Source organism: Brachyistius frenatus, unplaced genomic scaffold, assembly GCF_029030835.1.
Source record: "Brachyistius frenatus isolate BFR_SWC_R1_liver_20210118 unplaced genomic scaffold, ASM2903083v1 Contig_57, whole genome shotgun sequence".
In the NCBI taxonomy this organism is placed as follows: Eukaryota; Metazoa; Chordata; class Actinopteri; family Embiotocidae; genus Brachyistius; species Brachyistius frenatus.
The window spans coordinates 1,635,001-1,662,976 of NW_027210656.1; the positions used below are offsets into that span (position 1 = coordinate 1,635,001).

General features: G+C 40.4%; 1 protein-coding gene across 4 annotated transcripts in view; it reads left to right on the plus strand.

Annotated features, from left to right (window-relative positions):
* tpk1 (thiamin pyrophosphokinase 1) overlaps positions 1 to 27,976 on the plus strand; it is a 73,943-nt gene that overhangs the window by 13,309 nt on the left and 32,658 nt on the right. For all 4 annotated transcript variants that reach the window (XM_069705568.1, XM_069705571.1, XM_069705569.1 and 1 more), the window contains exons 4-6: positions 3,609 to 3,678; positions 17,012 to 17,084; positions 20,926 to 21,021. In XM_069705568.1, coding sequence (XP_069561669.1) covers positions 3,609 to 3,678; positions 17,012 to 17,084; positions 20,926 to 21,021 — 239 coding nt within the window. The remainder of the gene's footprint in view (positions 1 to 3,608; positions 3,679 to 17,011; positions 17,085 to 20,925; positions 21,022 to 27,976) is intronic.

Consider the following 27,976-nt stretch of genomic DNA (forward strand, 5'->3'; position numbering starts at 1 on the left):
AAAGCTCACCTTTTGTTTTTATTTTCTGTCTCCAATGCGTTTGGGTCCTCTTCCCTGTAAACTCAGGACTAACACTGATCGAACGTGTGATGTAACCAATCAATTAGTGACCTGTGTTGTATCTCAAATTGTTGTCCCCAATTGTTTTCCCCGAGTCCGTTGATAGAAGCAGTCTTTAGGCAGTTACCGGTCTTAGTTGATTTTTATTAAGCGTAGTTTACAAGATATCCTGCATAGCATACAAGACATCTTGGAGAGCCCAACATCAACCTGAGGTCTCTTTGTTGGAGTCTGACTTCCCCCTTTCCGGCACATACACTTATACTATAGGAAGAGGCGTTACTGTGGCGGGAACATTTGCATAGTATGTTTGTCTCAGTACTTTTCCACTGTCCTCCGTTTGAACCACATCTCCCTTTTGATCTGATAGTGAGTTGCACCCTACTGTGACCCCGATGTGATAAGTTCCTGCATAAGCAATGTGTTCTACAATGCTTACAGTCAGTATATATTTTGAGCTTCTGTGCTAGGTTATGTTTACAACAATACAACACATATATATATATATCATATCATATTACTTACATATAGGTCGTACCATCACTACCAATCCCAAGGTGTAGACAAAAGGCTGTGTATGTAAATGTGAGTGATACTGCTTGGCCAAACCAAAAGGTCACAGGAGGTGGTCTGCAACCTGTGGGGTCACATACAGTTGTTCTTTGAGGCATTATCAGATGGCTGTCTGGAGGACTCCAGGGGATGAAGGAAGACAACCCCCACCTCCACCAACCAACAAAGAATACATCAATATACATGACTTTTAGGTGGAAGACAACCCAAATTATATTGTATTAGCGTACAACATATGAGCCCTCATATGCACTAAGCAGATCTATATTCCACACCTGCCGAGCAGCATAAGACACATCCTGACTCTCCTCATGTCCTTCTAGTTTGTAGTTTCTAAACGACTTACTCACTTACATGGTCTGTGCTGTGTGCTGTTGCACTACTGCTCATTTATCCCTGCAGCTTAATGATAAGTATTATATCATATCTTATGAAACTGTGGCGTAAAGACACAGAATCTAATAATGATTTACAATTTACATTGTAAAATAATGTTGAGGGAGGTTTTAATGTCCATGAATTATTAAAAATGACTTTTATGATATTTCATACACTACTGGAGGCGACTAACTCATTATCAAAACAAGCACTATCAAAGAAAAGGTTACGATAACATTTTGCGCTTTGTTATTGACTGATGACCCATTCTGTTACATTTTTTTTGTTACACAGAAATATAGTCCGGAAATGCATATAATAATCACTGATGTGAAATGTAAATGGATCATTATGAAAGGTTTTTAAATGTAAATGAGAATTGGTTCTCAATTGATTCTACCTGGTTAAATAAAGGTCATATATATATGATGTTGGTTTTGAAATCACATCAATGCTCTGATATACTGTAGCTGTGTGTGTTTAAATGGCGTGCCATGCAAACAGCGCTCAGGAATTGATTGACAAGGAACTTTTCTCGAACCGTTAAGTCTGAAAATTATTCAGTGTGTCTGTGTGTGTACAGTCTATGTTTGATACACAGATAATGACTGATAGCTTTTACAGTCTGTCACCGGGCTTAAAGAAAAGTTTCGGTGTTTTTTTTCGAAAAGTTACTCAGCCTTTGCTCTCTGTCAGAGATAATGAGTCATTTACATTCCAATCATGTCTTGACGCGAAACATCGACAGCAGGTGGTGGGGGTTATGAATAAAAGCACTACTTTGAGTACAAGTGTCTTATTTACATCAGTGCAAATTAATCTGAATTCTCTCACTTTGTAAGAGCTCAGGGCGAGGATGGTTAGATTGAGAAAGATGCCCCCCTCTGTCGGAATAATCATTCCTCTCTATTTAACACACTAATCGAGTCTAATTTAGTGTATGTGTGCATCTCTGTGTGAATGTGAATGTGAGTGTACAGTATGGAGGTATGGCTCAGTGTGCTTTGTTTCATTCTTCACTTCTTTTTTTAAGGATGAAGGTTCTACTGATATGTTCGGATTTGTGTGATGTACAGAAATAATGGCTGGGGGAGTTTAGCTGAGTTTAAACTTGTTTGTTGTCACAGTTTACTCAGGAGTCAGTGTGTTTATTTCATGTCTATGATGTGTGAAAATCCGATAACGAGTGTTTATTTCCTCTGAAGCGTGAGGTTTGCTTTAACAAGGAAATATCGTTGCAGTGTTGTTTCTAATAATAATAATTAAACACCTAAGAATACAAGGCAATATTCATACAGTAAATACCGCTGTTAGTGAGGCGTGTCTTCAGTTTTTTTTTTTTTTTTAAGTGAAGATTAAGTTATATTTTAGTTTTTGAAGTTTGCGTCTCCTAAAGGCAACACAGTTATATCTGTGGGTTTGGGGAATGGACACAGTTGAAGAAAGAAAGCCGACGAGACAGAAAACTTGTAGCCGAGTGTTGCCCGTCTCTTTGGTGCAGCTTTTAGTTACTTTTAAACAAGGTGCATGTAGAAAACTCGGGCTTGATTCTTTGAAGTTTTCCCCCGTGTGCACCGCAACAGCCCTAAACAGAAAAGGGCTCTTCAAAAAAAAAAAAAAAATAGGCTGCCTGTTCAATTTGAATTGAATAGAAGCCATGAAAGTGCATACATTTGCAAATAGTTTGCATCTAATTTAGTGCATCATGAATAACATTTTAAGACCGGCAAATAGGTACCTCATTTGGCTGTTTTTAAAAGATTGCAAAAGATAAGTGCCCTTTCACTGGCTTCTCCATTAAAGAGTCAAATTGTTTTTAACCATAATGCTTTATTCGCACGGTGTAGGATATTACTTATTTTCTAACTAATTTGAACCGTATTCAAACTTTGTACATCTTTGCAGTGATTGAAGTTAATACATTTATTAAACAAAAACCTTTGGGTTGCTGATGTTGGTGTCCAAAGTGCTGTGTTTAAATCTCACATTGTTAATGCTGTTCCTTTCCTTTTCTGTATATATTTGTTCAAAAAACCCTCCACACCGCTTGAAAGGAAACTAAAGAGAGAACATGCAGTATTTAGGGCTGACACTGGAAAGGTGTGTGATATGGTTCTTATCAACATATGCCCTGTATACAAGCCCCAATCTGAAAACAATGTCTTTCATTTTCTAATTCCTTTGTTAACAAATGTCCAATACCAGGTAGTATTAGAATGTGCCAATCTTGTTGGTATCCCACTCCTGAGACTAATCAGAAGTAGTGTTTCATGTTTGCAGTGAGGCATTCTAAGTGGGATGGGTTTTCAGGCAAAATAATCCTAATGAGGTAGAAAATTACAGCCAGACTAAAGTTATGGATAAACATTGGAATAACTGACTCAAGAATCCACACATCCTAAAGAAAAGTGGTCACACCCATCCTAAACTCACCTTTGCATACGTGGAAACTGGTTCTTTGTGCCGCCACACATTGTCTGTATCTAACATTAGATTGTTGTATTTAAAAAAGTAAGTAGAAGTTAGGCGTAGTATTCATTTCTAATCAATTTCTTTCAGTTACACAGGCTAAAGTATCTCTGTATGTCTTTCTGTAGCTCTCTTGAGGGCGTGTGCTGACGGGGCTGCCAATCACCTTTATGACGTCACTGCCGGAAATCGAGACAGGTGAGTCGGCATTGTGTTCATTAGCTAGTATGTGTTTTCACAGAAATGCCTGTTCATGCACTTAGATGATTGAATTGAGGAACTACACATGGTTTTATTTGCAAGAATTGCGTTTCTTTTTTAACCTCAAAGATAGCAGCATCAGAAGCATATTGTTCACCTAGCAAGTATGTGACTTGTTGTATATGCACGATTGTGTGTGTGTGTGTGTGTGTGTGTGTGTGTGTGTGTGTGTGTGTGTGTGTGTGTGTGTGTGTGTGTGTGTGTGTGTGTGTGTGTGTGTGTGTGTGTGTGGTCCAAGAACTGTACATCTCTTCCCTGAATGTCTCCATAGGAATTTAAGAGGGAAATAAAAGTTATATATATATATATATATATATATATATATATATATATTTTTTTTTTTACTATGCTGACTGACCTGTGCTGACATTGGTTGCTTATTTAGTGGTAGAATGTGATGCGAGTTGGCTAACGCTCTTATAAAGAACAGTGTTTGCATATTCAGGCTAATATTCAACCACCATCACTGATAACTGGCCAGGTGGACAAATAATTGATCCACACTGGGCGGAAAGGGGGCGGGGGGTCACGGCAGTGCTGTCTGTGTGTGTGTGTGTTCTCCCATTCCTTTGTTAGTGTGCCTGTGTGTGCAGAGACAGATGTGTGATTTGCCTCCACAGTGAATAGTTTGGTTCTTTGTTTGTTAAAACAACCCTGTGAATGTGTGTGTGTGTGTGTGTGTGTGTGTGTGTGTGTGTGTGTGTGTGTGTGTGTGTGTGTGTGTGTGTGTGTGTGTGTGTGTGTGTGTGTGTGTGTGTGTGTGTATATATATATATATATATATGTGCTCCAGGTGAGAAAATACAGCCTGTTTAAGTATGAGTGCTGTGTGTCAAAGTACTGTATTCTGTTGCAACATGTTTTTGGGCATGTGTGGCTAATGGAGGACTGCTGTCAGGACACAGATGGATCTGGGGATGACTGGGGTCCCCGAAGTGTTGAGGCTTCCACATTAACGCCCTTAGTGTGAGCATGAGTGGTTTTCTTTGTCAGGGTGTGAATGGAATGTTATGTGTATATGTGCATGTTTTAACAAATCTGTCGCTGTAACAACCATTTTAAGTCGTGGACATCTGAGGTGAGGAAACATTTTTCAGAATGACGTCATTTAGGCCCGTTTAGTTTCTCACCAGGAAAACATATAGTACTTAAAATTAGAACCTACGTTTAAAGCTGAAATCTTAAATGATTTATAAAATATTGTTGTTATACAAATAATTGTGGTGTGCTTGAATGACTGCAATTGGTTCTTCCTTGGCCCACGCTACACCATCACGTAGTTTCATGAAAATCGGTCAGGTCGTTCTTTCATAATCCTGCTTACAAACAGACAAACTACACTGAAAATATAACGTTCTTAACCGAGGTAAAAAAAAGGGTTATTGATGTATTTTCCACATTAATGTCAGGCATCCAGATAAATAGAAAACTAGGCACTCATTGCCCAGGGTTTGACAGCCTTAACAATAACATCTTTGGTGGAGGTAAGTATGAAATTACAAATTATAAACCAATAAAACAGCTTTTGTAGTTAGGTACCGTAACAATTTGTTTTTAGCATAGACAATTTCACATGATCAATATCATAAACGGGAGGAGGTAGAAAATTGCCTGCTCCAAGACCACGACGGTGGAATTCACCATAGATGACTACAGACATTGTTGAACCAGCAGCAATTGTTATCCATTAAGACACCAACATGGTGAGACAATGTGTTTTTATGCGTCCCCAAGAATGTGCATGTATTTCTTTCAGTGTGTCTCTAACACAAAACAAGCCATGCATATCTGTCCGTGCTTCAAACAAACTATAGAAGTGTTAGTTTTCGCCCTGATGGCAGAGGCATCGCTCATTGTTCTGTTTGTTTGTGTGACAGTGCAGATTAATATTCTGACCCTGTAGTCCGAACTGTGTCTGCAGCCTGAACAGTGGAGCTGTCAGCCAGGCTTTTCTTTTTGCCCGGCTGCTCTCAACTCGAGCATCAACTGTGCTGAAAAGTTATACATTACACAGGGAGGGTGGGAGGAGGAGGAGGAGGATGGAAAAAAGGGAGGACATTTTTATGGGTGGGGACGTGTAAATCAATCACCAACAAGTTAAGATGTATTTAACCCAACATTAGCATAACTAATGGACTACAGAGACAGAGAGGAGAGGAGGGTGGGAGAGAGAGATGCAAGTAATCAATCAAAGCTGAATTTTATGAGATCTTCACAGTTCTGGAACACAGACAAGAGCAGCAACATTTCCATGTATCCAATATAATTGAATAGAGAGAGGTGTGAGAGAGATGCACAGCAATAGATAAGATGACTACACAAGAGGCAGATTGCTTGATAAATGTTTTTGAAACAGAGATGAAGCTGTAATAGATACATAAGCAGAATTGTATGTGTTTATAAACAGAGCAACAGACTCATGAAAGGATCATCCTCCCTTAATTCCTGCAAGTAAAGCTGTGCTGCTTCGCTACCGTGCAACACATTGACTTTTAAGAGCTGGCTTTACAAAGGGAAGCCCACAAAAGTCAGTGCACCGTCACCAATTTGATCCGATTGTCTGCATTTTTGCTGGTGAGGATGTAAACTAGTCAGGTTCATTGAAAAAAAAATTCAAAGCGTTTTTTAACCTGCAGGTGATCTGTGTTGGTGGCTGATTTTTTTTTCCGAGGGCAAAGCAAAACTGAAATTTGTAGCGTTAACAATTTCCTTGCTCTTGAAATGTAGGTGAAGTGAAACCTTTTGGAAAGAGTAATGGCCTTAAGGTAGGTAGGTAGGTAGGTAGGTAGGTAGGTATATACTTTATTAATCCCCGAGGGGAAATTTTTTCGCCACAACAGCATACATACAGGAGCAATAATAGAAACAATAGAATAAAATAATAATAGAATAGAATAATATAATAGAAAAGCAATAAAATAAAAAATATAAATATAAAATATAAAATGCACAGTACATACAGTATATATACAGTACATTAAATATCTATATATATTATATACAACAAACCAATAAACACAGTCAACATATATATATATATATATACATACGGTACAGTATATATCTATATATATAATATACATATAATATACATATAATATACAAGCAAGAGACCAAGAAACACAGTCAACAGTGTTATTGTACTGTGATGGATTTTGCCAGAGGTGAGTTATTGTAAAGTCTTATGGCAGTGGGCAGGAATGATCTCCTGTATCTGTCCTTGTGACAGCGGAGCTGGAGGAACCTTTTAGAGAAAGTGCTCCGCTGTCCCTGCAGCAGGTGGTTGAGAGGGTGGACAGGATTATCCAAGATGGACAATAGTTTGATCAGCGTCCTCCTCTCCACCACCTTTTCCAGACTATCTAGTTTGTAGCCGATGATGGAGCCGGCCTTCTTAACCAGCTTGTTGAGTTTGTTGGTGTCACCGGCTCCAATGCTGCTCCCCCAGCAGACCCCAGCGAAGTACAAAGCACTGGCCACAACAGACTGGTAGAACATCTCCAACATCATGCTGCACACATTGAAGGATCGAAGTTTCCTCAGAAAAAAGAGTCGACTCATCACCTTCTTGTAGACAGCATTGATGTTGGTCTTCCATTTCAGTCTGTTGTCGATGGACACACCCAGGTACTTGTACTCCTCAACCATGTCCACCTCCTCTCCCAGAACTCTCAGCGGTTGTGGAGCCGTCGCCTTCCTCCTGAAGTCGACCACCATCTCTCTGGTCTTGGCCACGTTCAGGAGCAGGTGGTTTCTTCCCGCCCACTCCACAAAGTCCTCCACTACTGCCCTGTACTCATCCTCCCGTCCGTCTCTTATACATCCGACCACTGCAGAGTCATCAGAGAACTTCTGCAGATGGCAGGACTCTGAGTTGTACTGGAAGTCAGTTGTGTATAAGGTGAACAGAAAGGGAGACAGAACAGTTCCCTGAGGAGCTCCAGTACCACTGACCACCGTATCAGACAGCACACTGCCCAGACGGACAAACTGTGGTCTGCCTGTCAGGTAGTCAGTGATCCAGGAGACGGTGGGCGCATCCACCCCCACCACCCGCAGCTTCTCACTCAGCAGCAGTGGTTGGATGGTGTTGAATGCACTGGAGAAATCAAAGAAAGTGATTCTCACAGAGTCACCGGTTCCATCCAGGTGAGACTGAGCTCGTTGCAGCAGGTAGATGATGGCGTCGTCCACTCCCACACGAGGCTGGTACGCAAATTGCAGAGGGTCCAGAGAAGATTTCACCAGCGGCCTGAGGTGGGCCAAGACCAGCCTCTCCAGCACCTTCATCACATGAGATGTGAGGGCAACCGGACGGTAGTCGTTGAGGCCAGATGGAGTCTTCTTCTTGGGGACAGGAACCAGGCAGGACGTCTTCCACAGCACCGGGACCTCCTCCTGCTTCAGGCTCAGGTTGAAGAGGTGTTGTAGGACCTCAGCCAGCTGGGAGGCGCAGGTCTTCAGGACCACGGGGCTGATGCCGTCAGGTCCTGCAGCCTTGCGCTGGTGGATTTTCTCTAGCTGTCTCCTAACCTGGCCAGTCGTCACAGAGAGGGGGTGAGGGGTGAGGGGGGATGGATGGAGGAAGAGCCCTGTGAGATTGAGGGCTCTATGCAGTTCACCAGGGGGCGCAGAGGGGGAGGGGGAGGCAGCAGAGGTGTTTTGGAGGTGTGAGGTGTGGAGGAGACAGATGAGGGCGGTGAACTAAACCTGTTGAAGAAACAGTTTAGTTCATTTGACCTCTCCAGGGAGCCCCCTGGTTGTCTCTCTCTCCCCTTGAACCCAGTAATCTCCTTCATACCGGTCCATACCTCCCTCACGTTGTTCTGCTGGAGTTTGGCCTCCAGCTTCCTCCTGTAGGAGTCCTTGCACTCCCTCATCTTCTCCTTCAGGTGGCGCTGCACTCTCCTGAGCTCCTCCCTGTCCCCAGACCTGAAGGCTGCTTTCTTCTGATTAAGAAGAACTTTCAGGTCACTGGTGATCCACGGCTTATTGTTGGGGAAGCATTTTACAGTCCGGGATGGTACGGTGGTGTGTTCACAGAATTTGATGTATTCTGTGAAACAGTCCGTCATGCTGTTGATGTCCTCCCCATGTGGTCCAAACAGCGCATTCCAGTCCGTGGACTCAAAGCAGTCCTGCAGGGCATCTTTAGCCTCCTGTGTCCACCTCCTCACAGTCCTGGTGGACACAGGCTGCCTCTGCACCAGGGTGCACGTGCAGTGATAGTTTGTGTATTTGTCCACATGTTTCTCTGTGATTGTTTATCCCTCAAAATACCGTATAATGAAGATACTAAAGTTTCCGGCTGACCTCCACGGTCCCCGGCACTGCCACAAGAACAGAGTGGGCGGAAGGCCTCCCACAGCTGAAAGAAAAGTGACGTGTCATTTTCTGTCAAAACAGACTTCATGGTAGAAATTAAAGAGGGGGCACTTGAGGCGAAGGCTTTCTACCTCCTGATGAGTCAAGTGACACCGATTCGACTTCACTATGTGGGGTTAGGAGACAAACTACATATTTTTGATCCGAATGAAGCTTGCTTCCATTTAAATTGGGATCCTTTTTGTTTTTGTTGAACTGGCCTTTCTCAGCTGATGTAAGTGGCAGAAATATCCATCCATTCATCCATCCATTTTCTACTGCTAATTTTGGGTTGGGTTACGGTGGCCTCTACACGGACCCCAAGGCATTGCCAGGTCAGATTAGATATATAATCCCTCCAGCGTGTTCTGGATCTACCCCGGGGGCCCCTACCATTTGCACATGTCCGGAAAACCTTCTACGGAAGGTGCCCGGGAGGCATCCTAGTCGAATGCCCAAACCCCCTCCAAAATGTTGGAGTCTCTAAGGCTTAACCCGGTCACCCTGCAGAGCTGCTTGTATCCGTGATCTTATTATTTTGGTCACTACCCAAAGCTCATCACCATAGGCAACAACTGGTGAATCGAAAGCTTTGGCTTTCCAGCTGAGAACCAAGTGCTGACTTTCATCCCAGCTGCTTCCCACTCAGCTGCAAACCACAGACACATATCAACCATTATTGATTTTTTTTATTAGCACTTCTCCTGGTGACAAATCAAAGGAATAAAAAGAACATAAGGTGTTGGGCCACCACGTGCCACCTGAGCAGCTTCAGCACACCTTGGTATCGACTCTACAAGTCTGCAACTATGCCGGTGGAACACCATTCTTTAAAAAGATGTTCTCACATTTGGTGCTTTGACGATGGTTGTGTGAGCACGGTCTAACACGTCGGTCCAAAATCTTTCATAGGCATTCAACTGGGTAGAGACCTGGTGACTGCAAAAGCCAAAGCATATACTTCACATCATTTACATCACAACATTTAGTAGTGTACTGTTTTTCATCCTTAATATATTCAGAGCATTCTTTTCTTTGATGATGACGTGTATGCCCTTGATCGCTCAGTTTGCTCATTTCTTAAGAATCTGGGTCACTTATTTGTTCTTTTCTTGGTATTGAATCTCCTGTACTTATTTTACATATTTACATGAGGGATGCCTCAGGCTCATAATTATGCCTGTAGTTGAGTGTTGCTTATACGCACATGCTTTTTCTTTGCTTTTTACTTTTTCATTTCGCTCTTCACATTACTCTGAATTTACTCCTTAATGTGTTACCACAGATAGGAAACGGTATTCTCCACTAACACGCATTCATATGTAAATATATATATATATGTAAATATATATATATATATTCACATATTCACAATTAGTTACAAGTAACTAACTATCAGAGGAGAGTTTCACCAAGCAATAACTAAATGCTGAAGTACCATTCCACTACCAAGAGTCTGGAATTTGTAATTCAAGTAGAAATGTATCATCGTCAACCTCTTCCCCTTCCAAATAGTGCACAAACACATTGTCTTATTTTTTAGATGATACAAAACTGTACTGATCTAAAATAATTGCACTACGTTTTGCCTGTCTTGTATGCATTATTATGAGGATGTAATTAAATTATCTCAGTATTTTAGGCAGGACCAGTGAGTGATAGTCACCAACTTAAAGCCTTTCACCTCATAAAAGGAATTATGATTATAATCATACCAAACTTGCACAAACATTCCTTTCATGGGAGCTCAGGTTGTTTTATCGGAGCTGACACCCTCTGGCGCTCCTGAAAATCCAACCCAGCATCTTGCCCGTTTCAAATAAAATTGCATTTTGTCTAATTTGTTCATCTAATCAACTCCTCTGAGAGGATAAGAAGTCAAGAGACGGATGAACAGGGAGGGAAACGTGGCTGAATGTGGGAGGAGGTAATTGTACACGAGCAGAGTTTATCAAATTTGCAGGTGTGTGTCTGTTGTGTTGTGTTGTGTCGTGTTGTGTTGTGTCTTGTCAGTGTTTGACCGAGCATGTGTATGTGTGGAAAATATTTTCAGAGCATAGTTGTATCAGCATACGACTGTGTATGCATTTTGGTTTGGGGAAGATAAAGCTGTCAGCCTCAGCAAATGAAGTTGTCAAGCGCAAGACTACTTATTTCCTACTACTTATAGACTTAGTGGCACAGAGATATCTCTGACTCTGTCTCTCTCTTTTTACTTGTCTGTCATTTCTATGTATTCTTCGTTCTATTGAAATCTTACACTCTATTTTTGATACTCGCCTGACAGGCAAGCACCAGCATGTGTTATGACTATATTATTTTAAGACGTCATTGTTGCAGTCAGAACCCCAGGTCAATTGAAATGTAACACAGCTGTCATTAATACTAATCCATTGACAACTCTGTTCACGTAGTTTGTTGTCGTTTGCACATTTGGAGGCTGTGGAATTTTGAGAGGTGTGTGACCTAAAAATATTGTCAAAGGCTGACATTTAAATTATGTAAAATCTTGTTAGGCAAACTAGTTTTCTTCTGTTTTTAAACCTCTCACTTCACTTGCAACTCTGCCATACTCCGGATGGATTTTGTCTATTATAAACTGATTGAAAATGCCCCCCTGTCTTTATTGCTCTGTGATGGAAATTGACATGCTGGGTTGAGTTGATGAGAATGGGGAACTGGGCCTTCCCTTTTAACATGAGGGCTCTGCACTTCTCTTTTTACATAATGTGTTGTGCAAGTTTATTGTATTAGAATTGTAGCAATTAAATATAATTAAAATTACAATTATCTTCCTTTTCCTCCCTCTCTTTGGCTCTCTATAGTACACATAATAATCCTGAGGGTAATACAAAATGTTAATAAACTTGTGTGGGGGGTTTGGCTGTGAGAGTTGTGATTATGACTGTGTGGTTATTAGATACCTACAGGCATCTAGCTGATTAACTAAGGGATTAGACATTGTTGGATCCCACATGATGAAATGTAGGTACTATACCTACACCTGTGTGCTTTCACACTGATACAAACTGTCAGGTGCAAACAGTTTTTTTTTTTTCATATGGATCTGGGTACGCATGTTAAAGTCACATGTACATCAGCATGGAAGAAATCTGACGCTCATGTACCTTGAGGTTTTAATAATTAGAATCTTTGTTGATGATGATAAGAACTCTGTTAGCACTGATTGGTTGTTTTTCATTCCTGCCTTTGCAGTGCCGCTTTATTACAAAACCAGACAATTATAGACCACGCAGTCGTACAAGTCAACTTTATACACAGTAACTTACAGCTACTAACATGCTCTCATATCTGGATGAAAAATAGGTTATTTGACAGTGACTTAAAAAAAACAACCCCTCATTAACGCTGGATTCCCCTGGAACCAGCTGTGTTGCTTTTCGGCAACAACACGGCCACCGGAGCTGGTCATGGGCATTCCAGAAAATGCTAGTGATATCCCTTGCTGTGCTGCGGCACGTGTCAGCATTGTCCCAAAAAAACAGCTCTGCACTGTCCTTCGCTAGTCTAGTCTATTTTTAATAGAAGCCAGAAGCTGCCCAGAGTGGATCAGCTGGCTGGGAAGTTACACAGAGGTTCAGAGAATCTGGTCACTTTTTACAATTAAATACCCTGTGCAGACTCCTGAACGTATATCACATTACAGCGTCAATGTCTACCACCCAGGTGTGCCAAATAGTAACTAACTAAAACATAACCAACCGTATTAGCTTTGTCTGTAGGCTACAGTACAATAAATTAGGAAATACCAATGCTAAACACAAAGCGGACAAAAAAAACAAAAACATTTACCAACATATCCTACTGTCCCACATTAAAAGCATAAAAATCAAGAAAGAATAACTTAATCAGGAAATAAATAAAAAATTGGGCAGACAAAAGGCTTACATTCTGAATTGGTCCCGGTGGGATATGATGCCGTGCTTACCTAAACAGTGTCGTACACATGACGGACCTGCGCCCTGTTACAAAAAGTTAATGCAACTAAAACTGTCAAATTCAGAAAAACTTGTCACATTTTAAAGAAGTCAACAATGTTGTTTGGCGACAGGATGTAAACTGTAGCCATGTCAGACCTGAACCATCCACTTCAACCTCAAGAGAGATTGTGGCTCTGCTCTGCTGCATCTGTCTTCTACTTCTGAGTGAGGACAGTCATTAATTGCTTAACCTTAAGATGCTGCATTTTGACAAATTACTAATTATGCACCCTGGTGTCACGCCTAAGTGTGTAATAACCCGTCAGCCCATCAGAGGACACTGTGGCAGTGTCACGTTTTGACTTGCTTAGGCGTGAAAACTACATGCATGTATGACCATGAATGAAGAGGGAGATCATGTGACGATGTGCAAAAGTGGTGAAGCCCAAGTCGAGAAGAAGGCTGGGATTGGTTGGATGTTCATACCCAAGACTTTCACCCAGACACTAGGGTTCATGTCTTTAAGAAATCTTGTCCTAACCCTAACCAATTAGCTTGTGTGCCTAAACCTAACCAAACCATGATTGTGTCACATTTAACCCAAACCACAATCTTTTCCTAAACATAACCACGTGCTCTTTGATGCCTAAATCCTATGGCTCCCCACTTTTCATGCCACATTTGTATGTTGATTTGCCAGTTTGTCTTCATGCAGTTCATATGAGCAAGAGAGCTGAGCATGTCGAGTTGCTTTGGTTCGGGTTCTTTATGTGTATAAGTTGTAATGATGTCATCCCACAATAATCCCTCCACCTCTTCATCATCTCCTCTCCTCTGATTGGGAGATGGGAGGGATGAGAGCAGCAATCAGAGCCCCATCTCCTCAAGATGATGAAAAGACCAGAAAAAATGGACGAGTGTTTATCGTGTTGTTATTGAGGAGATGTTGAAGGATATGGGAACGTGCAACATTTGATTGTAATGAAGTGATCATCATATTGAAGGATGGACTTAGTTTGAAGAAAATTTATAGAAATTAAGAAAATATAAGATACCATAGGGAAAAAAATGTTTTATTTAATCTTACGAAAGTGGTTAGATGGAGGGAAGTTGCTTTAATTACACAGAAAATGAAGTATTGCATAGCAAAGATTGGAAGAGGGTGTAAAGAGGAAGGCATCATGAGAAGGAGAAGTGTAGGTTGTGGGAGAATGAAGAAAAAAAGAAAAGCAGGCAGAGAGAGAAGGACGCTCAGGCAGTCTGATAGACAAACACACACACACACATACATGGACACACAAACACAGGCAAAGGTCACACAGCCATCCCTGCCACCCGGTGCTCAGGCAAACTGCTGGTAAAATGCTCAATTTCCCATCCAAATTAAAGTGTCAGTTAATATTAATGTGGAAAGTGAAGACTGTCAGACACACAACATGCAGACACACAAACACACACTCAAGCAGCGTTTACGCCCCCGCACACAGACACAAATACAGAATTTAAATCCTCGCCTGGTCAATTACTATCCGGCGATGGTGTCAGACACACAGGTCACAAAGGGGTGTGTGCGTGCGTGCGTGTGCGCGCGCGCGCGTGCGTGTGTGTGTAAAGCTCTGATCAGGCCCAGCATCACGTCTCGTCCCTTCTGTCACATGAAGGTTATTTCTCAATGGAGATGCAATTGCGTCCTGTATTATAAGAAGGCGGTAAAATCTACCTGTGTGTGTGTGTGTGTGTGTGTGTGTGTGTGTGTGTGTGTGTGTGTGTGTGTGTGTGTGTGTGTGTGTGTGTGTGTGTGTGTGTGTGTGTGTGTGTACATCTGCACATTCGCTGCTGTTTGTGCATATTTTAAGTGTGTGTGTGTGTGTGTGTGTGTGTACGTGTGTACATCTGCACATTCGCTGCTGTTTGTGCATATTTTAAGTGTGTGTGTGTGTGTGTGCATATTTTAAGTGTGTGTGTGTGTGTGTGTGTGTGTGTGTGTGTGTGTGTGTGTGTGCCCGTGTGTTGCATGCACAGCAGCAGATTGCATACAATTGCTGTTCTGTTTGTCTTTCTGTATCTTTTTTTGTGTAAATGGGAATGCTGAGGAGGGAGGGAGAGAGAGAATAATCCCTATATATCTCTTTCTTCAACCAACCGGAACATTGCTCTCGTCTCTTGCCGGGGGAACACACACACACAAACAAACGCACACAAACAAACACACACAAACGCACTACCCAACCAACCATGAAATCGTAATGTCAGACCTGTTAATGCCTCTAGATAGCAGCAACTGCATCCCCGCGTGGTCTTGCCCCCTTACATGTAAACACACGCACATGAATTGGAATAAACAGAGAGCTATCTGTCTCACTGACAAGAATGCTTTACTCAGTAATGGCTTGTGGATTTTTAGCTGTTTGTACTGATAACTGCAACAGAACTTGATAATTCCTGCACCCTGGGAACGCATGTCGCCTCAAAACACAGTTGTATTTGAATGAAGGAAAAAAACATGGGAAAATTCATCAGTGGAAATTCAAAGCCTGAATGCCCATATATTCCCAAACCTCCTGCCCAGTTTGATTTGCAGTAGTAATCCTCTTAATTCCATGTGTTATCATGGTATTTCTTCCCTGCTTATTAACAACTAATGTTCTGTATTACGTCATTTTGTGATCGTTGTGCATTTCTTTCCTAGTTATGTGAGTCATAAACCGTTGCAAAGTAGGGCTGGGTCAATTAAACTTTATGCCTTTATGCATTTACATTTTCACACCATTTTATAAGCAGTTATGCACCCGCCCCCCAAAGAAACGCCCATAAAGTTTCACAGGATAGGAGCCTTACTTAAACGCACCATAAAACTTTCAAACCTAAAATTGGGGGTCGCAGTTCAAGCTGATTTTCTGCCGGCCCTGTAAACATGAAGGGTAACGTACATTCATTTGATGCATACGTTTGCAAAATACTGAACTGTCAACCATAATGCATGCTTTATTCTTATTATTTTTCAATCTTTATAATAAAAATTAAAAAAAAAGGTAAATTAATCTATTTTAGTGATCTATAATGGCTTAAATTTGATTATATTTCAACTTGTTTGTATCAGAATTCAGGGATTTATTCTCATTTATGTCTCTTTCTTTTTTTGAGAAGCTTTAAAATACTAAACTCTGCATCCTCTTGTTGGTCCTCTTTTTGGATGTGTGGGATATAAATTATTTTTGATTGAAAATCTCTTCAAAACTGGAAACATAAGCATATATTTTTTTGTATACCTTTCTACCAACTTTGATTCTTGCAACACACTGACTAATCATTGAATGAGCACACAAATCAAAACATCAAATTACACTGAGCTGAAGTCATCTAACTGATACTCGTCTCTAATGGAGCGTCTACTTATTCAGTAGAATTGAACAGCTCAATATCTGATCAGCAGCAGGTATATCACATTCTGTGTGTGTGTGTGTGTGTGTGTGTGTGTGTGTGTGTGTGTGTGTGTGTGTGTGTGTGTGTGTGTGTGTGTGTGTGTGTGTGTGTGTGTGTATTTGCCTTCAATCCTGTAATTACTCTACTGTGTTCATGTGTTTGAGTTTATTAGTCTGTATGTACCTAATTATCAGAGCATAAACATGAACTTTTGCTTCTGTATGCTTCTGTTATGTTTGCTTTGGTGTACTTTCCCATCAATCTCTGTATATCTGCAGTCAGCCATGTGTGCGTGTGTGTGTGACAGGGCCAGGCTCAGTGCCACAGAGAATCACCCTGTCAGTTTCCATGTCTCTTCGTCTTCCCCGGCGGCATCACTCCTTTCCCTCGCTGCACAGATCAAAGAGCTGACACATGGCCCGATGTCCTCTCTCTCTCTCTCCCCTTCTATCTCCACCTCGCACTCTCCGACTCTCTGTCTTTCTTGCAATCTTAACCCTCTCTCCCTGTCACTCACCCTCTCTTTCTATCCTTACATCCAGCTTTCTCCCTGACTATATCAGTGGGGATTTTGATTCCATTACTGCTGAGGTCAAAGCTTTCTATGCAGACAAGGTGAGTGGAACAAAACTTGCACACACTCTCAGACCTACAGGTGTACACACAGAATCAATATGACTTTAGGCAGACATTTTATGAATCTCTGGACAAAAGAAGTCTATATATTCTGTCTGCAACAATCTAAGAATACCATCCAAAGCCTGAAACATATAACTGCAACCCTTATTGACTTTAGCATACGGGAGATTCTAGTAAGAGGCTGACTTTTCCTGCATAGATTCCTTTGTGGAAGGATTTGTTGAAGTTAAGAGAGGATTTTCACTTTTGCCCACACAAACAGCTATTTTGTTCCATATTTACTCATCAAGTTTTCCCATCTGTTACAGAGCACCACTGAACAAACAGACTTCACTGACACTGACAGACATTTTCTCGCAGCGTTGCGTTTGATAGCCGTTTGACATATGTTTGAGTTTAATGAAGTTCTTTTTTTCAGTATACTTACTGCTGCCTTAAAGCTCACACTTAAAGACAAGTAGTTCAGTTTAGGTGAAAATAAGTCCGTAATTTCCGGACTATTGAGCGCACCTGAATGTAAGCCGCACCCACTGAATTTTTAAAAAATAATTATTTTGAACATAAATAAGCCGCACATGTCTATAAGCTGCAGGTGCCTACCTGTACATTGAAACAAATGAACTTTACACAGGCTTTAACGAAACACGGCTTGTAACAAAAATAAAAAATTAGTGGAAAACAGTAGCCTACCAAGAAAGTCATTGGTCACTATCTTCCTCCTCCTGTGCACTGAAACCACTGAAGTCATCTCCTTCGGTGTCGGAGTTGAATAGCCTCAGAATTGCTTCATCCGATGTGGGATTGTTTTCATTGTTGCTCTCGTTACTTTCATCCGGAGGCAAATTCCCCGCTGAGCTCATGCTGCCCTCTTCAACACACAGCAGTCCAGCCTTTCGAAACCCGTTGAATCCATAAATTAGCCGCGTCATTGTTTAAGCCGCGAGGTTCAAAGCGTGGGAAAAAAGTAGCGGCTTATAGTCCGGAAAGTACGGTAAAATCACTTGTGTTCACTGAAGTTATCTTAATTTCTGACTAATTCCTGGGGTATTGTCACACACTTAATGAGCTAATAAAATAAATATATTGCCACAACAGTGTGTGTTATTAGATGGTGACAAAAGACATAGTGGAGTATTTGTTTGAGCGCAGTGTTATGCACAAATAGATCTACATTTAAATATAAACTAAGCACATGTGCCCCTCTGGCATTCAACCTAAACCATCAGCAACTCAACATGTGATCAAGTATGAGCTCAGCATGAGTTTGAGTTGTAGGGTTACAGAGCTGATATCATGCTGCCTACATGGATAAATTACTATCTCAAGCTGACTGGGGTTAAACAGCTCTTCTGCTTGAGACTCTATAGGAGGTCCACCTGCAGAGGCAAGAACATGCAGACTGAATCATCAAAGTGGCTCCAAGTGTGCAGTTAGACATAGGTTCAGCTGTCAGAGTTTTGACAATACATTAAAAAAAAACCCACCAAAAAGCACTTTACGAGATGCTCAGAGCCACATTTTACAGGTATAATAACCCACGCTGAACCAGGGTCAGGCAAACCTGATGCAGCTTTCTGTTCTTGCACTTACTTTACGTTTAACAAAGAAAATAAATGATGTCATGCTTACGACCTGTTAACATTTACAAAGTACACAAAATCCTATGCCTGGAGTCGAGCCTCTCAGGCGAGCATAGCCTAAACGTCATTCATGGATCTAAATCTACAATGACTGCCTCTAAAAATACAATTGGAATGGCTTTAACACACTCTTCACGTTTTTTTCTCTTTAGCACAGCAATGTCTTCCTGCAATATTTGTGAAAATGTCTGTTTGATCAGTGGTTGTGAGATAAATACCTCTGTAGAGATTAAAGAAAACCATACCCATAACTGACAGACACCAGGTACAGTAAGTAGGAAAGAACATAAAAAAAAAGGTTAAATGCACAAGTTCAATACTTTGAAAAATGTACCAGCAAAATAAATAATTAAATAAATATATACAACTAAAACTGATTCTACAAATTGCCCGTAGGTGTTAATGTTCTTTGTTTCTGTCTGTGTGTGTGTTGGCCCTGGGATGGACTGGCGATCTGTCCAGGGTGTATCCTGCCTTTGCCCAAAGTGAGCTGGGATAGGCTCACTATCCCCCACAGCCCCCCCCCCCCCCCCTCCCGTGACCCTGTTCAGGATAAAGCGGGTATAGATGATGGATGGATGGATGGATGGATGGACAACTAAAACTGTAAAATCGCATCCAGGGCATTAAAGGGGGTCAAATGAGTTGAGATTGGTAACATGAAAGATGATGGGGATAAGTGTTAGTTATATATATAAAAAAAATAAATCATGCACATTCAATGGGGATATTATAGTGATATATAACAATTTGCATTTTTGGAAGAAACAGAATAATCTTTGCAGATTTAACATAACGCAGTACAGGTTCATGGTAGTGCTTCTCCAGAGACCTTGAATGATGTGAAGTGTGCCAGAGTCCCTGGCAAAACAAGAAATTTGATCATGTAGGTATATTTAGGCAAAACTATCCAAGGTCATTACAAAAAAAAAGTTAATTATCCCAAGAAACGTATTTTCCATTGTTTGTAACAAGCAAAATGTCAAACCACAAGTACGGTCCATTAAATAATGAATACGGGGTAAGTCTCTCTCACACACACACACACACACACACACACACACACACACACACACACACACACACACACACACACACACACACACACACACACACACACACACACACACACACACACACCTTAGAGAAAAGAAATGCAGTGCCTTTCTGATCTTTGTGCTGTGTCACTGCGTTTCGTTGATCAGACCCCACTGATGCGCACTGTTAGCTGTACAGCTTGAAATGCAGATCCAATACCTCATCGTACACATAAACACACACAACGACATGCATATGATCACACACTCGCACACACATCACAGCATGGGATGCCTTCAGCTGTGCCACTCTCCTGTTTCCTTTCGCCTGTTTTCTCTCTCTCTGTTGCTCTCTGTAATATCAGGCCCTTTTCACAAATATCACACAGGTTAACCAAAAAAAAAAGAAAAAAAAAAAGAAGCAATGCCTTCTGCCGTGAGAGAGAACAGACTGCTTTTGAAGCAGAACAATGGGGAAAGTTTGAGGCGTTCCTTCAGAGATTTGTTGCAAACGGTGAATAATTCTGCATAAATGGAAGGGAGAGAACAGAAAAGCATCCGCAAGGGACAGAGAGAGACAAGGGGGTGCAGAGATGGAGGGATGATGGAAGAGAAGGGGAGCGGAGGGAGGATGGATGGGATCAAACAGAGCACAGCGAACAAGTTTGTGTGAAGTGACTGCACTGTGTGTGTGTGTGTGTGTGTGTGTGTGTGTGTGTGTGTGTGTGTGTGTGTGTGTGTGTGTGTGTGTGTGTGTGTGTGTGTGTGTGTGTGTGTGTGAGAGAAATAGAGAAGTCGGTGTGTTTTAGGAGAAAAGAGACACGGTGGATAGAGAAAGAGATGGAGGGAGAGAAAGCCAGAGCGTGGTTGTTTACCTGGATGCTGTAGTTTAGGGCCACTGACTGGAACCTCTACATTATTCAGCAACACGACCCTTAGACAGCCAGACAACAGTAAAACACTGATTTATACCTCTCTCCATCTCTCTATCCCTTTCTGTTTTTCTGTACTCTGTTATCCTCCTATCCCTTATCTCTGCCTGGGAATTTTTTTCAGTGCTGTCTGTGTATGTGTGCATCTATCTGATTGTGTTTTGTTGCTTGTGTGTGTGTGTGGTTCTATTTTTCTTTATGTGTGTAGGGCTGCAAGCTGATCGAAACAGCTGACCAGGATCTAACAGACTTCACTAAGTGTCTTGCAGTCATGTTGGAGGAGATTCAGAAGCAAAAGATACAGGTAATGTGCCCAACACTCATACTCTGATGTTTTTACTCTCACAATGCTTTGAACTTTGCCTGAGATTTATATTATATTTACCTTAAAGAAATACATTAACATTTTGGGAAACATTTTAACAATGATGTACACAACCAGTGGTGTGAATGATGTTGGCTGTTTTGTGTTTTCGGAAAAGCCCAAAAAAGGAAGAAAAAAACTGTGGGCCCGTCTGTGATTCAGACAAAGATAATTGTAAGGTTGCCTATCCTTTAGTCCATCTTTCTCTTCTGCTTTGTGGGCGCTTTAAGCTCCTATTGGCTCAACATTGTGGTCACGTTGCAGAAGTTCTCACATCATGGCAGAAAGATTCTGACATGCTAGTGCTTTTGTTGAGACATTGTGAGGTATCCCAGATGTGGAATCACTTTTTGTCAACTACACTAGATAAAATGATAAATTGTAGTGTCTGAAGCTCATTTACAGTCCCGCTGCATTAGGTCTTTCTAGTGGGGCTATATTTGTGCTAATATCGTGTAGTTTGTATGCATGTATACAGCTCGCTAATCAACGTGGCATATATTGTTAAATTCCTAAATAAGCTGAAGAGAAAAAACCTTGTGTTGTGGTTTTACGGGTGGTGAGCTGCCGAGCTATTTCTTGGACGGGAGCAGTGACTTCCTGGTACAGCATATATCCCTCCATAAGAACTCCACCTGTTGTTTTTGTATGGGTTAAATACATAAGATATATTGTGTTGATTGAGTGAGCTTTACTCGTACCTCCTTTTTTTTATTCCCTAAACTAACCACATGTTGGCTTAATATGTAACCGACACATATGAGGCATCAATCTTTTCAGCTAGCTCTTGGTATAAAAAGCAAAAGATGCATATTTTCAAAAATGTTGAACTATTCCTTTATTGTGGTTTCTTTTGTTCGGTATAGCAGTGATATAAGCAATGTTGTTTTTTTAAAATTTGACATAGTTACACTTATTAGTAAGACAAGCTGAAAACGTAGAACTGGGTAAAACAAATAAGTAAAGCTTTACTCTCCCTCAGTGTCTGAGTGTTTAGTGCCCTCAAGTAAGGCAATGAGTCCTCGGGTACTTAAAATGAGGTGCTTAGAGGTCAGTAGTGTTGGAATGTGTGTTTTTTTTACTGGTGGCAAATCCCAGGTGTGAATGTGTGTGGGTGTCCAGATATTTAACGATATCTCTGCCGGAAAAGAACATCCACGCTCACTCAATGTTCCCCGAAGATAGTAGCTGATGAAAAATATAGTTGGAATAACATGAGCCACATTTACACCTACACATAAAATGCAAAGTGTGATTTGCCTGTTTTATAATTTATTACTTAACTTAAGTCATGATCTTTTGAAAGTGTGAAGCATTTCTCAACACCTTGATATCGAAAACTGTGGAATGAGCTGACAGTCAGATAGGAGGTCCGTGTCCAGCAAGCTGCTGCAGTCAGACACGCACCGTAATCTGATCCAGAGATCGACTCACTTTCCATTCTGACTTTCCAAAATGTCTGTTGAAGTGCACAGAATGTCCATAGAATGAGCAATACAGTAAACAGTATATTTTTAATTTCAACAATCCTAATTATTGTTCAAATGAGTCGTATCATGTGACATTATGTTTTGTCTATTTATCTGTGTTCCATCTGCCCTTCCTCTTTCTTCTCTCTTTTTATTCCTTCTCTATCTTTCTATTTTGTCCATTATTAGAATTTTTAAGCAGAATGCTGAGTGTTGCTCCAATCACTTCACATCTCTAAGCTAATGAGAAACCATGGAGAGGACGCTCACAGACATGCAAACATGCACGCCATCTCACATGTACACGTGTTGCCACATTATGCGCTATCACTTTGCTTTTTTTTTTGTTTTAATGGTGGTTGGACTTTAAGAGAAGATATACTTTTGTCCTTCCCTTCCATGGGCCTTTTTTCTCTCTCAGCCTCGCTAATATTTAATCTGCCTTTGAACTGAGTGTTTGTCCGTCTGTCTGCCTGCGAGAGATAGGAGCCTGGTAATCAGTTTTTTGATGCTCTTTAAGAGTTGCTGATGATGACTTTTTTGTTTGTTTGCCAGGATTTGTCCTCTTTTCTTTACCCACTATAACTCTTACTGAAACTTTTGTTCCCTTTAGCCCTCAGAATATGCATAGGTTATATAAAAGTAGTACTTTTCCAATGATTTAATATCATGTCATATTCTCTTTTTCACTAATTTCCATCCACTTAGCCTGTTAAATGAATTAAATAGGTAGATGAAATAATAAGAGGGGTGATTTGCAGATTACTGAGCATTGTGCTGGTTTTAAGATTCGACATATTAGCCCCTGAATGGTTTCCTTCATACAGCTTAGCGCTCGATTTTGAGAATTTATCTCATTTTGTGTCTGGTGAAATCCCACTGAATGGTATCTGAGGATTATGGTGGGTGCATCAGTATGTGTTTGGTTGGTTTTTTTTGCATTCATATATATATATATATATATATATATATATATTTATATATATATATATATATATATATTTATATATGTGTGTATGTCTGCGTGTACTTTGAAAAGTGTGTGTGCCTATCTATATTGTGCATGTGTTTATGCAAGGCCAGAGAGTATGTGCCTGCACCTGTTTACATAAATTTGTCTATGCACTTGTTAAAGTGTGTGTGTATCCCATCGTCTAGTGTGTGCGCTGATCTGTTTGTCTTGTCTTGGCTCGGTGTAGTTAGCTTCTCTCATGTTGCTTCACCGTTGCAGACATAAGCAGCCCCACTGTTTTCATTTTCGTTTTGTCTATCTCTGGTTATCTGTTCATCATCCTCAATAAATGGCCATGAGTTTTTTTTGTGTCGATCTCACTGCCATCGTTGCTCGCTCCGGTTCCCCCAGCCAACCTGGAGACAGAGGAGTCGGATCAGTCGAGCTAGCTTGTTAAGTTTTCTTCATTCAGTCATGAGATTCTCCTTGCCCAGCTTGTAGTTTGTTTTTTTTAGTAAACAAACATGAAATAGGAACAAATATAAATTCCTACAGTCATATAGTGTTTGATATGCGCAGCTGACACAACAGAAGCGTTGGTGGAAAGTCAAGATAGCTGGTGTGTCATTGGAGGTTGAAACACAATACAGGTTTATTTTTTCTTTAGTCATAGTTTCATGTTTTCTTTCATCATGCTTTACTTTCTCTGAGCTTTTGTGTCCTCTATATTGTCAACTTGCTGTGAATTCTGTGCTAACTTTTGGTCCCTCAACTTTCATTTCTCCTTTCATTTACTCCCTCTGGTTGCAGCTTTGGCTGTGTCAGGGTAATATTGTATATACAAATGATAGAAAAATGTCTTCCTAGAAAGCAATAGCAAAGGTGGGAAGGACACCACAGATGAATTTGGTACATTTGGTACACTTTAAGGTTAAATCCAGCAGTTTTCTGTATTTTTATTTATGAAAAAAATATACTTAAAAAGATATAAAACTAACAATAGACAAATTCAACTATCAAATACTATTGATGCAACTTATTCTTCTATGCCATGGGCCAACCTTGTGATCCAAATGCACATTCATGAGCCACATTAGCAGACTGGGTGACACAGTCCTGCTGCTGTAAATAGGATAGGATTTACAGCTGTTTGAGTAGGGTTTGTTAAAAGCTATAGTGCCTAGCTGTTTTGGAAATTATACTCAAACTTTTTAACCTGTTTTTGAATATTTAAATTGTAGGAATATTTGGGCTAAGAACCCGAGAGTGAACATAAGTTTGAAAGTTTTGAGAAGCAGACAAATGCATTGCTAATTTTAGTCTTTTAATGGGATTTGTCAATGCAATGGAAACAATATACAGTAACACCAGTCTTATCACATGAAGACCAGGTTTAGAGAGTAAACTTTGGAAAAAATGTTCTTGTGTTTGTTCCATGTCTGGAGTAATACAAGGAGTTGTCTGCGTGGGTTAATACAGTGAGATTTAGATGATCGTGTTTTCTTTCTATTAAATCACTGTGAGGTATGTGACAGCAAATTTTCATAACCTTTCTAACTCTCTCTCTGTCTGTGTCTGTCTCCATCTCTCTCGCAGAGGGGAGTTTGTTTGCACTGTTGTTGTTTACAGTTTACGTGATGTCTCTGCAGGTGGGTGAGTCAGCCAGATGTTGAAATAGCCTCAATCTCAGCACTTGGCTTTGTTTCAACTGCATCCTCTAAGACAGGAAGTTAGTTACGACACATTTCGTTTGTTAAATTGTGGACCCATCATGAGCTAAAGTACAATTTTGATCTGAGCTCTTTTACTTGTTGAAAAAAGTTAAATACACTGAAGCAATAGCTCAGTAAAGATGCATTTCTGAGTGGTAAAGTGAGCAAGGGACACTGCAGGAGGTTCCTGTGCTGTAATTACAAATGGGTTAATCCATGCATGCACAAAGGAAAAAAACACATCTGTCATTATATCAAATGACTAGTTCTAGTGGGAAGAGTTGTACAGTCATGTGAAATAAAGGGAAATAGTTACGTTTTCAACACACCTGAACAAAGAAAAGTTTGATCCTTATTGAAACAGTACCATACGGTATAAAATATGTGACATATTTAAACAAATTGCATCAAATTTATAATCTTTCGTTTAATTCTAATTCAAATGAAAAAATAAACAGATCAGTCACATTAAAAAAAAGTAGGTACAAACATCTTCAAATCCATCAAATTTGAATTAGAGGTCGATGTCTAGAACCTCATGAGACAGTGACAGGTGGAGATTTAAATGGATCTCCAAATTATTTGAAATACAGTGAACCCTCGTTTATCGCGGGGGTTACGTTCCAAATAGAGACCGTGATAGGTGAAATCCGTGAAGTAGTAACCTTTTTTTTTTTTACAATTATTATACAATGAAATACTCCATAATACATTGAAACCAAAGAACAAAACCTTTTTACAGGCCCAAGCATTTGTTTAACAAATAAAAGTACTGCATAAATGTTTTTTTTTACAAATAACTACTGTACTGTAAAATAATAATTTTAATCATCAATACGAACTGAAGGCTTCAAATTGCTGAGATCGGCACCGCCCCACTGCGACCCGAGTCATTGGATTAGAACGGGAGGAAATGAAAAATGATTATGAAAACAAATACAAAGTACAGTCGGACAAATAGTGACTCGTGTATTTCACTGCTCTTCTGACTGAGCCGCTGCATCCTGACTCCGCTCTGCAGCGTTTCTTTCTTCTAAAGCCGGCGGTGCAGGTGTGGTTTTTCGAGAGAAGAACATAGTTATCGGTAGTTGTTGTCGCTCTTTTTTCTTCTGGGCAAAAAGATTCTTATAAACCGACATGCCACCATCGATTATTTTTAATTTGGCAAGCTGTTTTACGTACGTGTACATATTAAACCGCAACGTTATTGACAAACAGGTAGAGAAGAAGCGGAGAGACTGTTTAGCCAATCAGAATGCAGAACACAATGCACGATGCAAATCCGTGAAGCAGCGAGACCGTGAAAGGTGAACCGCGTTATAGCGAGGGGTCACTGTAAATCATGAGGAAAAGCATCTACGAGTGGTGTCGATGTAGTCCATTTGATGCAAAAATCAAGAATCCCCAAACTTTCTCTCAGGATCTACAGTGACTCTGGCATCTCTTGATGACAAATGCATGTCTACAATTAGAAATAAATACATTTGATTTGATTTTGGTGTGCCAGGAAAAAAAAAAAAACTTTCGCAGTCCAAAGGGAACATTAGAGCAGTTTGGCAATGACCATGGGCAAAGATCAGGCCTCTTGGAATAATGATCTGTGGACATACCACTCAAAGATTGCTTGTGGAATTTGTTTAGAACAGAAACAAGACATGTTTGTCACCAACCAAACACAACTTTCGTGATAAGACCCTCATCATCACTGTGAAGCAAGGTGGAGGAAATATTATCATTTAGGGTTGCTTCAAAGCCTCAGTCAATCAGCAAGCTAATGTGACTGGTGACTTGAAATGACAGAAGAATATTAAATCTATTGATATCTTTGTTGGATAAATGATTGATCATTTTCTTTGTTGTGTTGTTCATGTATGCCACCTTTAACTGTTAAAATATTTAGAAAAATGCAATACTTTCCATGGGATGCATATATTTTTTTAACATGACAAAACATTTTAAGATTTAGAAATCTGACATGATTGGCTCCTTTTTTGCTTTTAATATTTAGGTGCAGCTAAACATTAAAAGCCAACATCTAAAAACATAATATAAACATTTTTCACCTCTTGCAATCTGTTTGTTTTTCTGTTTATTTTCAGTTTGTGGGTGAAGTGAAAACATGGAGGTGATTGATGGCGTTTTGGTTCATTTTCTGCGCTGGTGTGACTGTCAGTCGTCAGCCTGTGACAGCGCCTTTGCCCTCAAGACTCTGTTGGGTTTTAAGGCTGTCAGCACTGGTGCTTGACTGCTCGGGGACTTTGTATAAGGATATAACTGCTGAGAGCAGTAAATATCCTACTTAAGTGAACTGCTGGCTCAAAGTAAAGAAGAACCGTATTTCAGCTCTGAGGTTGCAGGAAATAGTATTAGTTTAAGTAATCCACTTAGCTCACTTGATTTGCTCTTAACATATTTGCCTCTAGATTCAAGAGACTGATTTTGTTTACCCTCATTACAATGGCCCACTTTCATCCTTTGATCTACCACTGATTGTGTATCTGTTCTTCATTTTTGTTTCTTTCTCTCAGCCTGGTGTCCTTGCTTTTTGTTTCTTCTAATGCTAACTTGTCCCAGTGGCTTTTGTTGTTTTACCTGTTTGTTTTTTTTGTTTCTTTCTTAAATGATAAGGCAGTTGATATTCTGTGTTTTTAATATTGTCAAATTCCCATAAAAATGCATTCAACTCACTCTCTACTTTCTGACTTCCACAGATTGCCTGTGGCTCTAAAGTTCATTAAGTTACTACGCAATCTAAATTACAA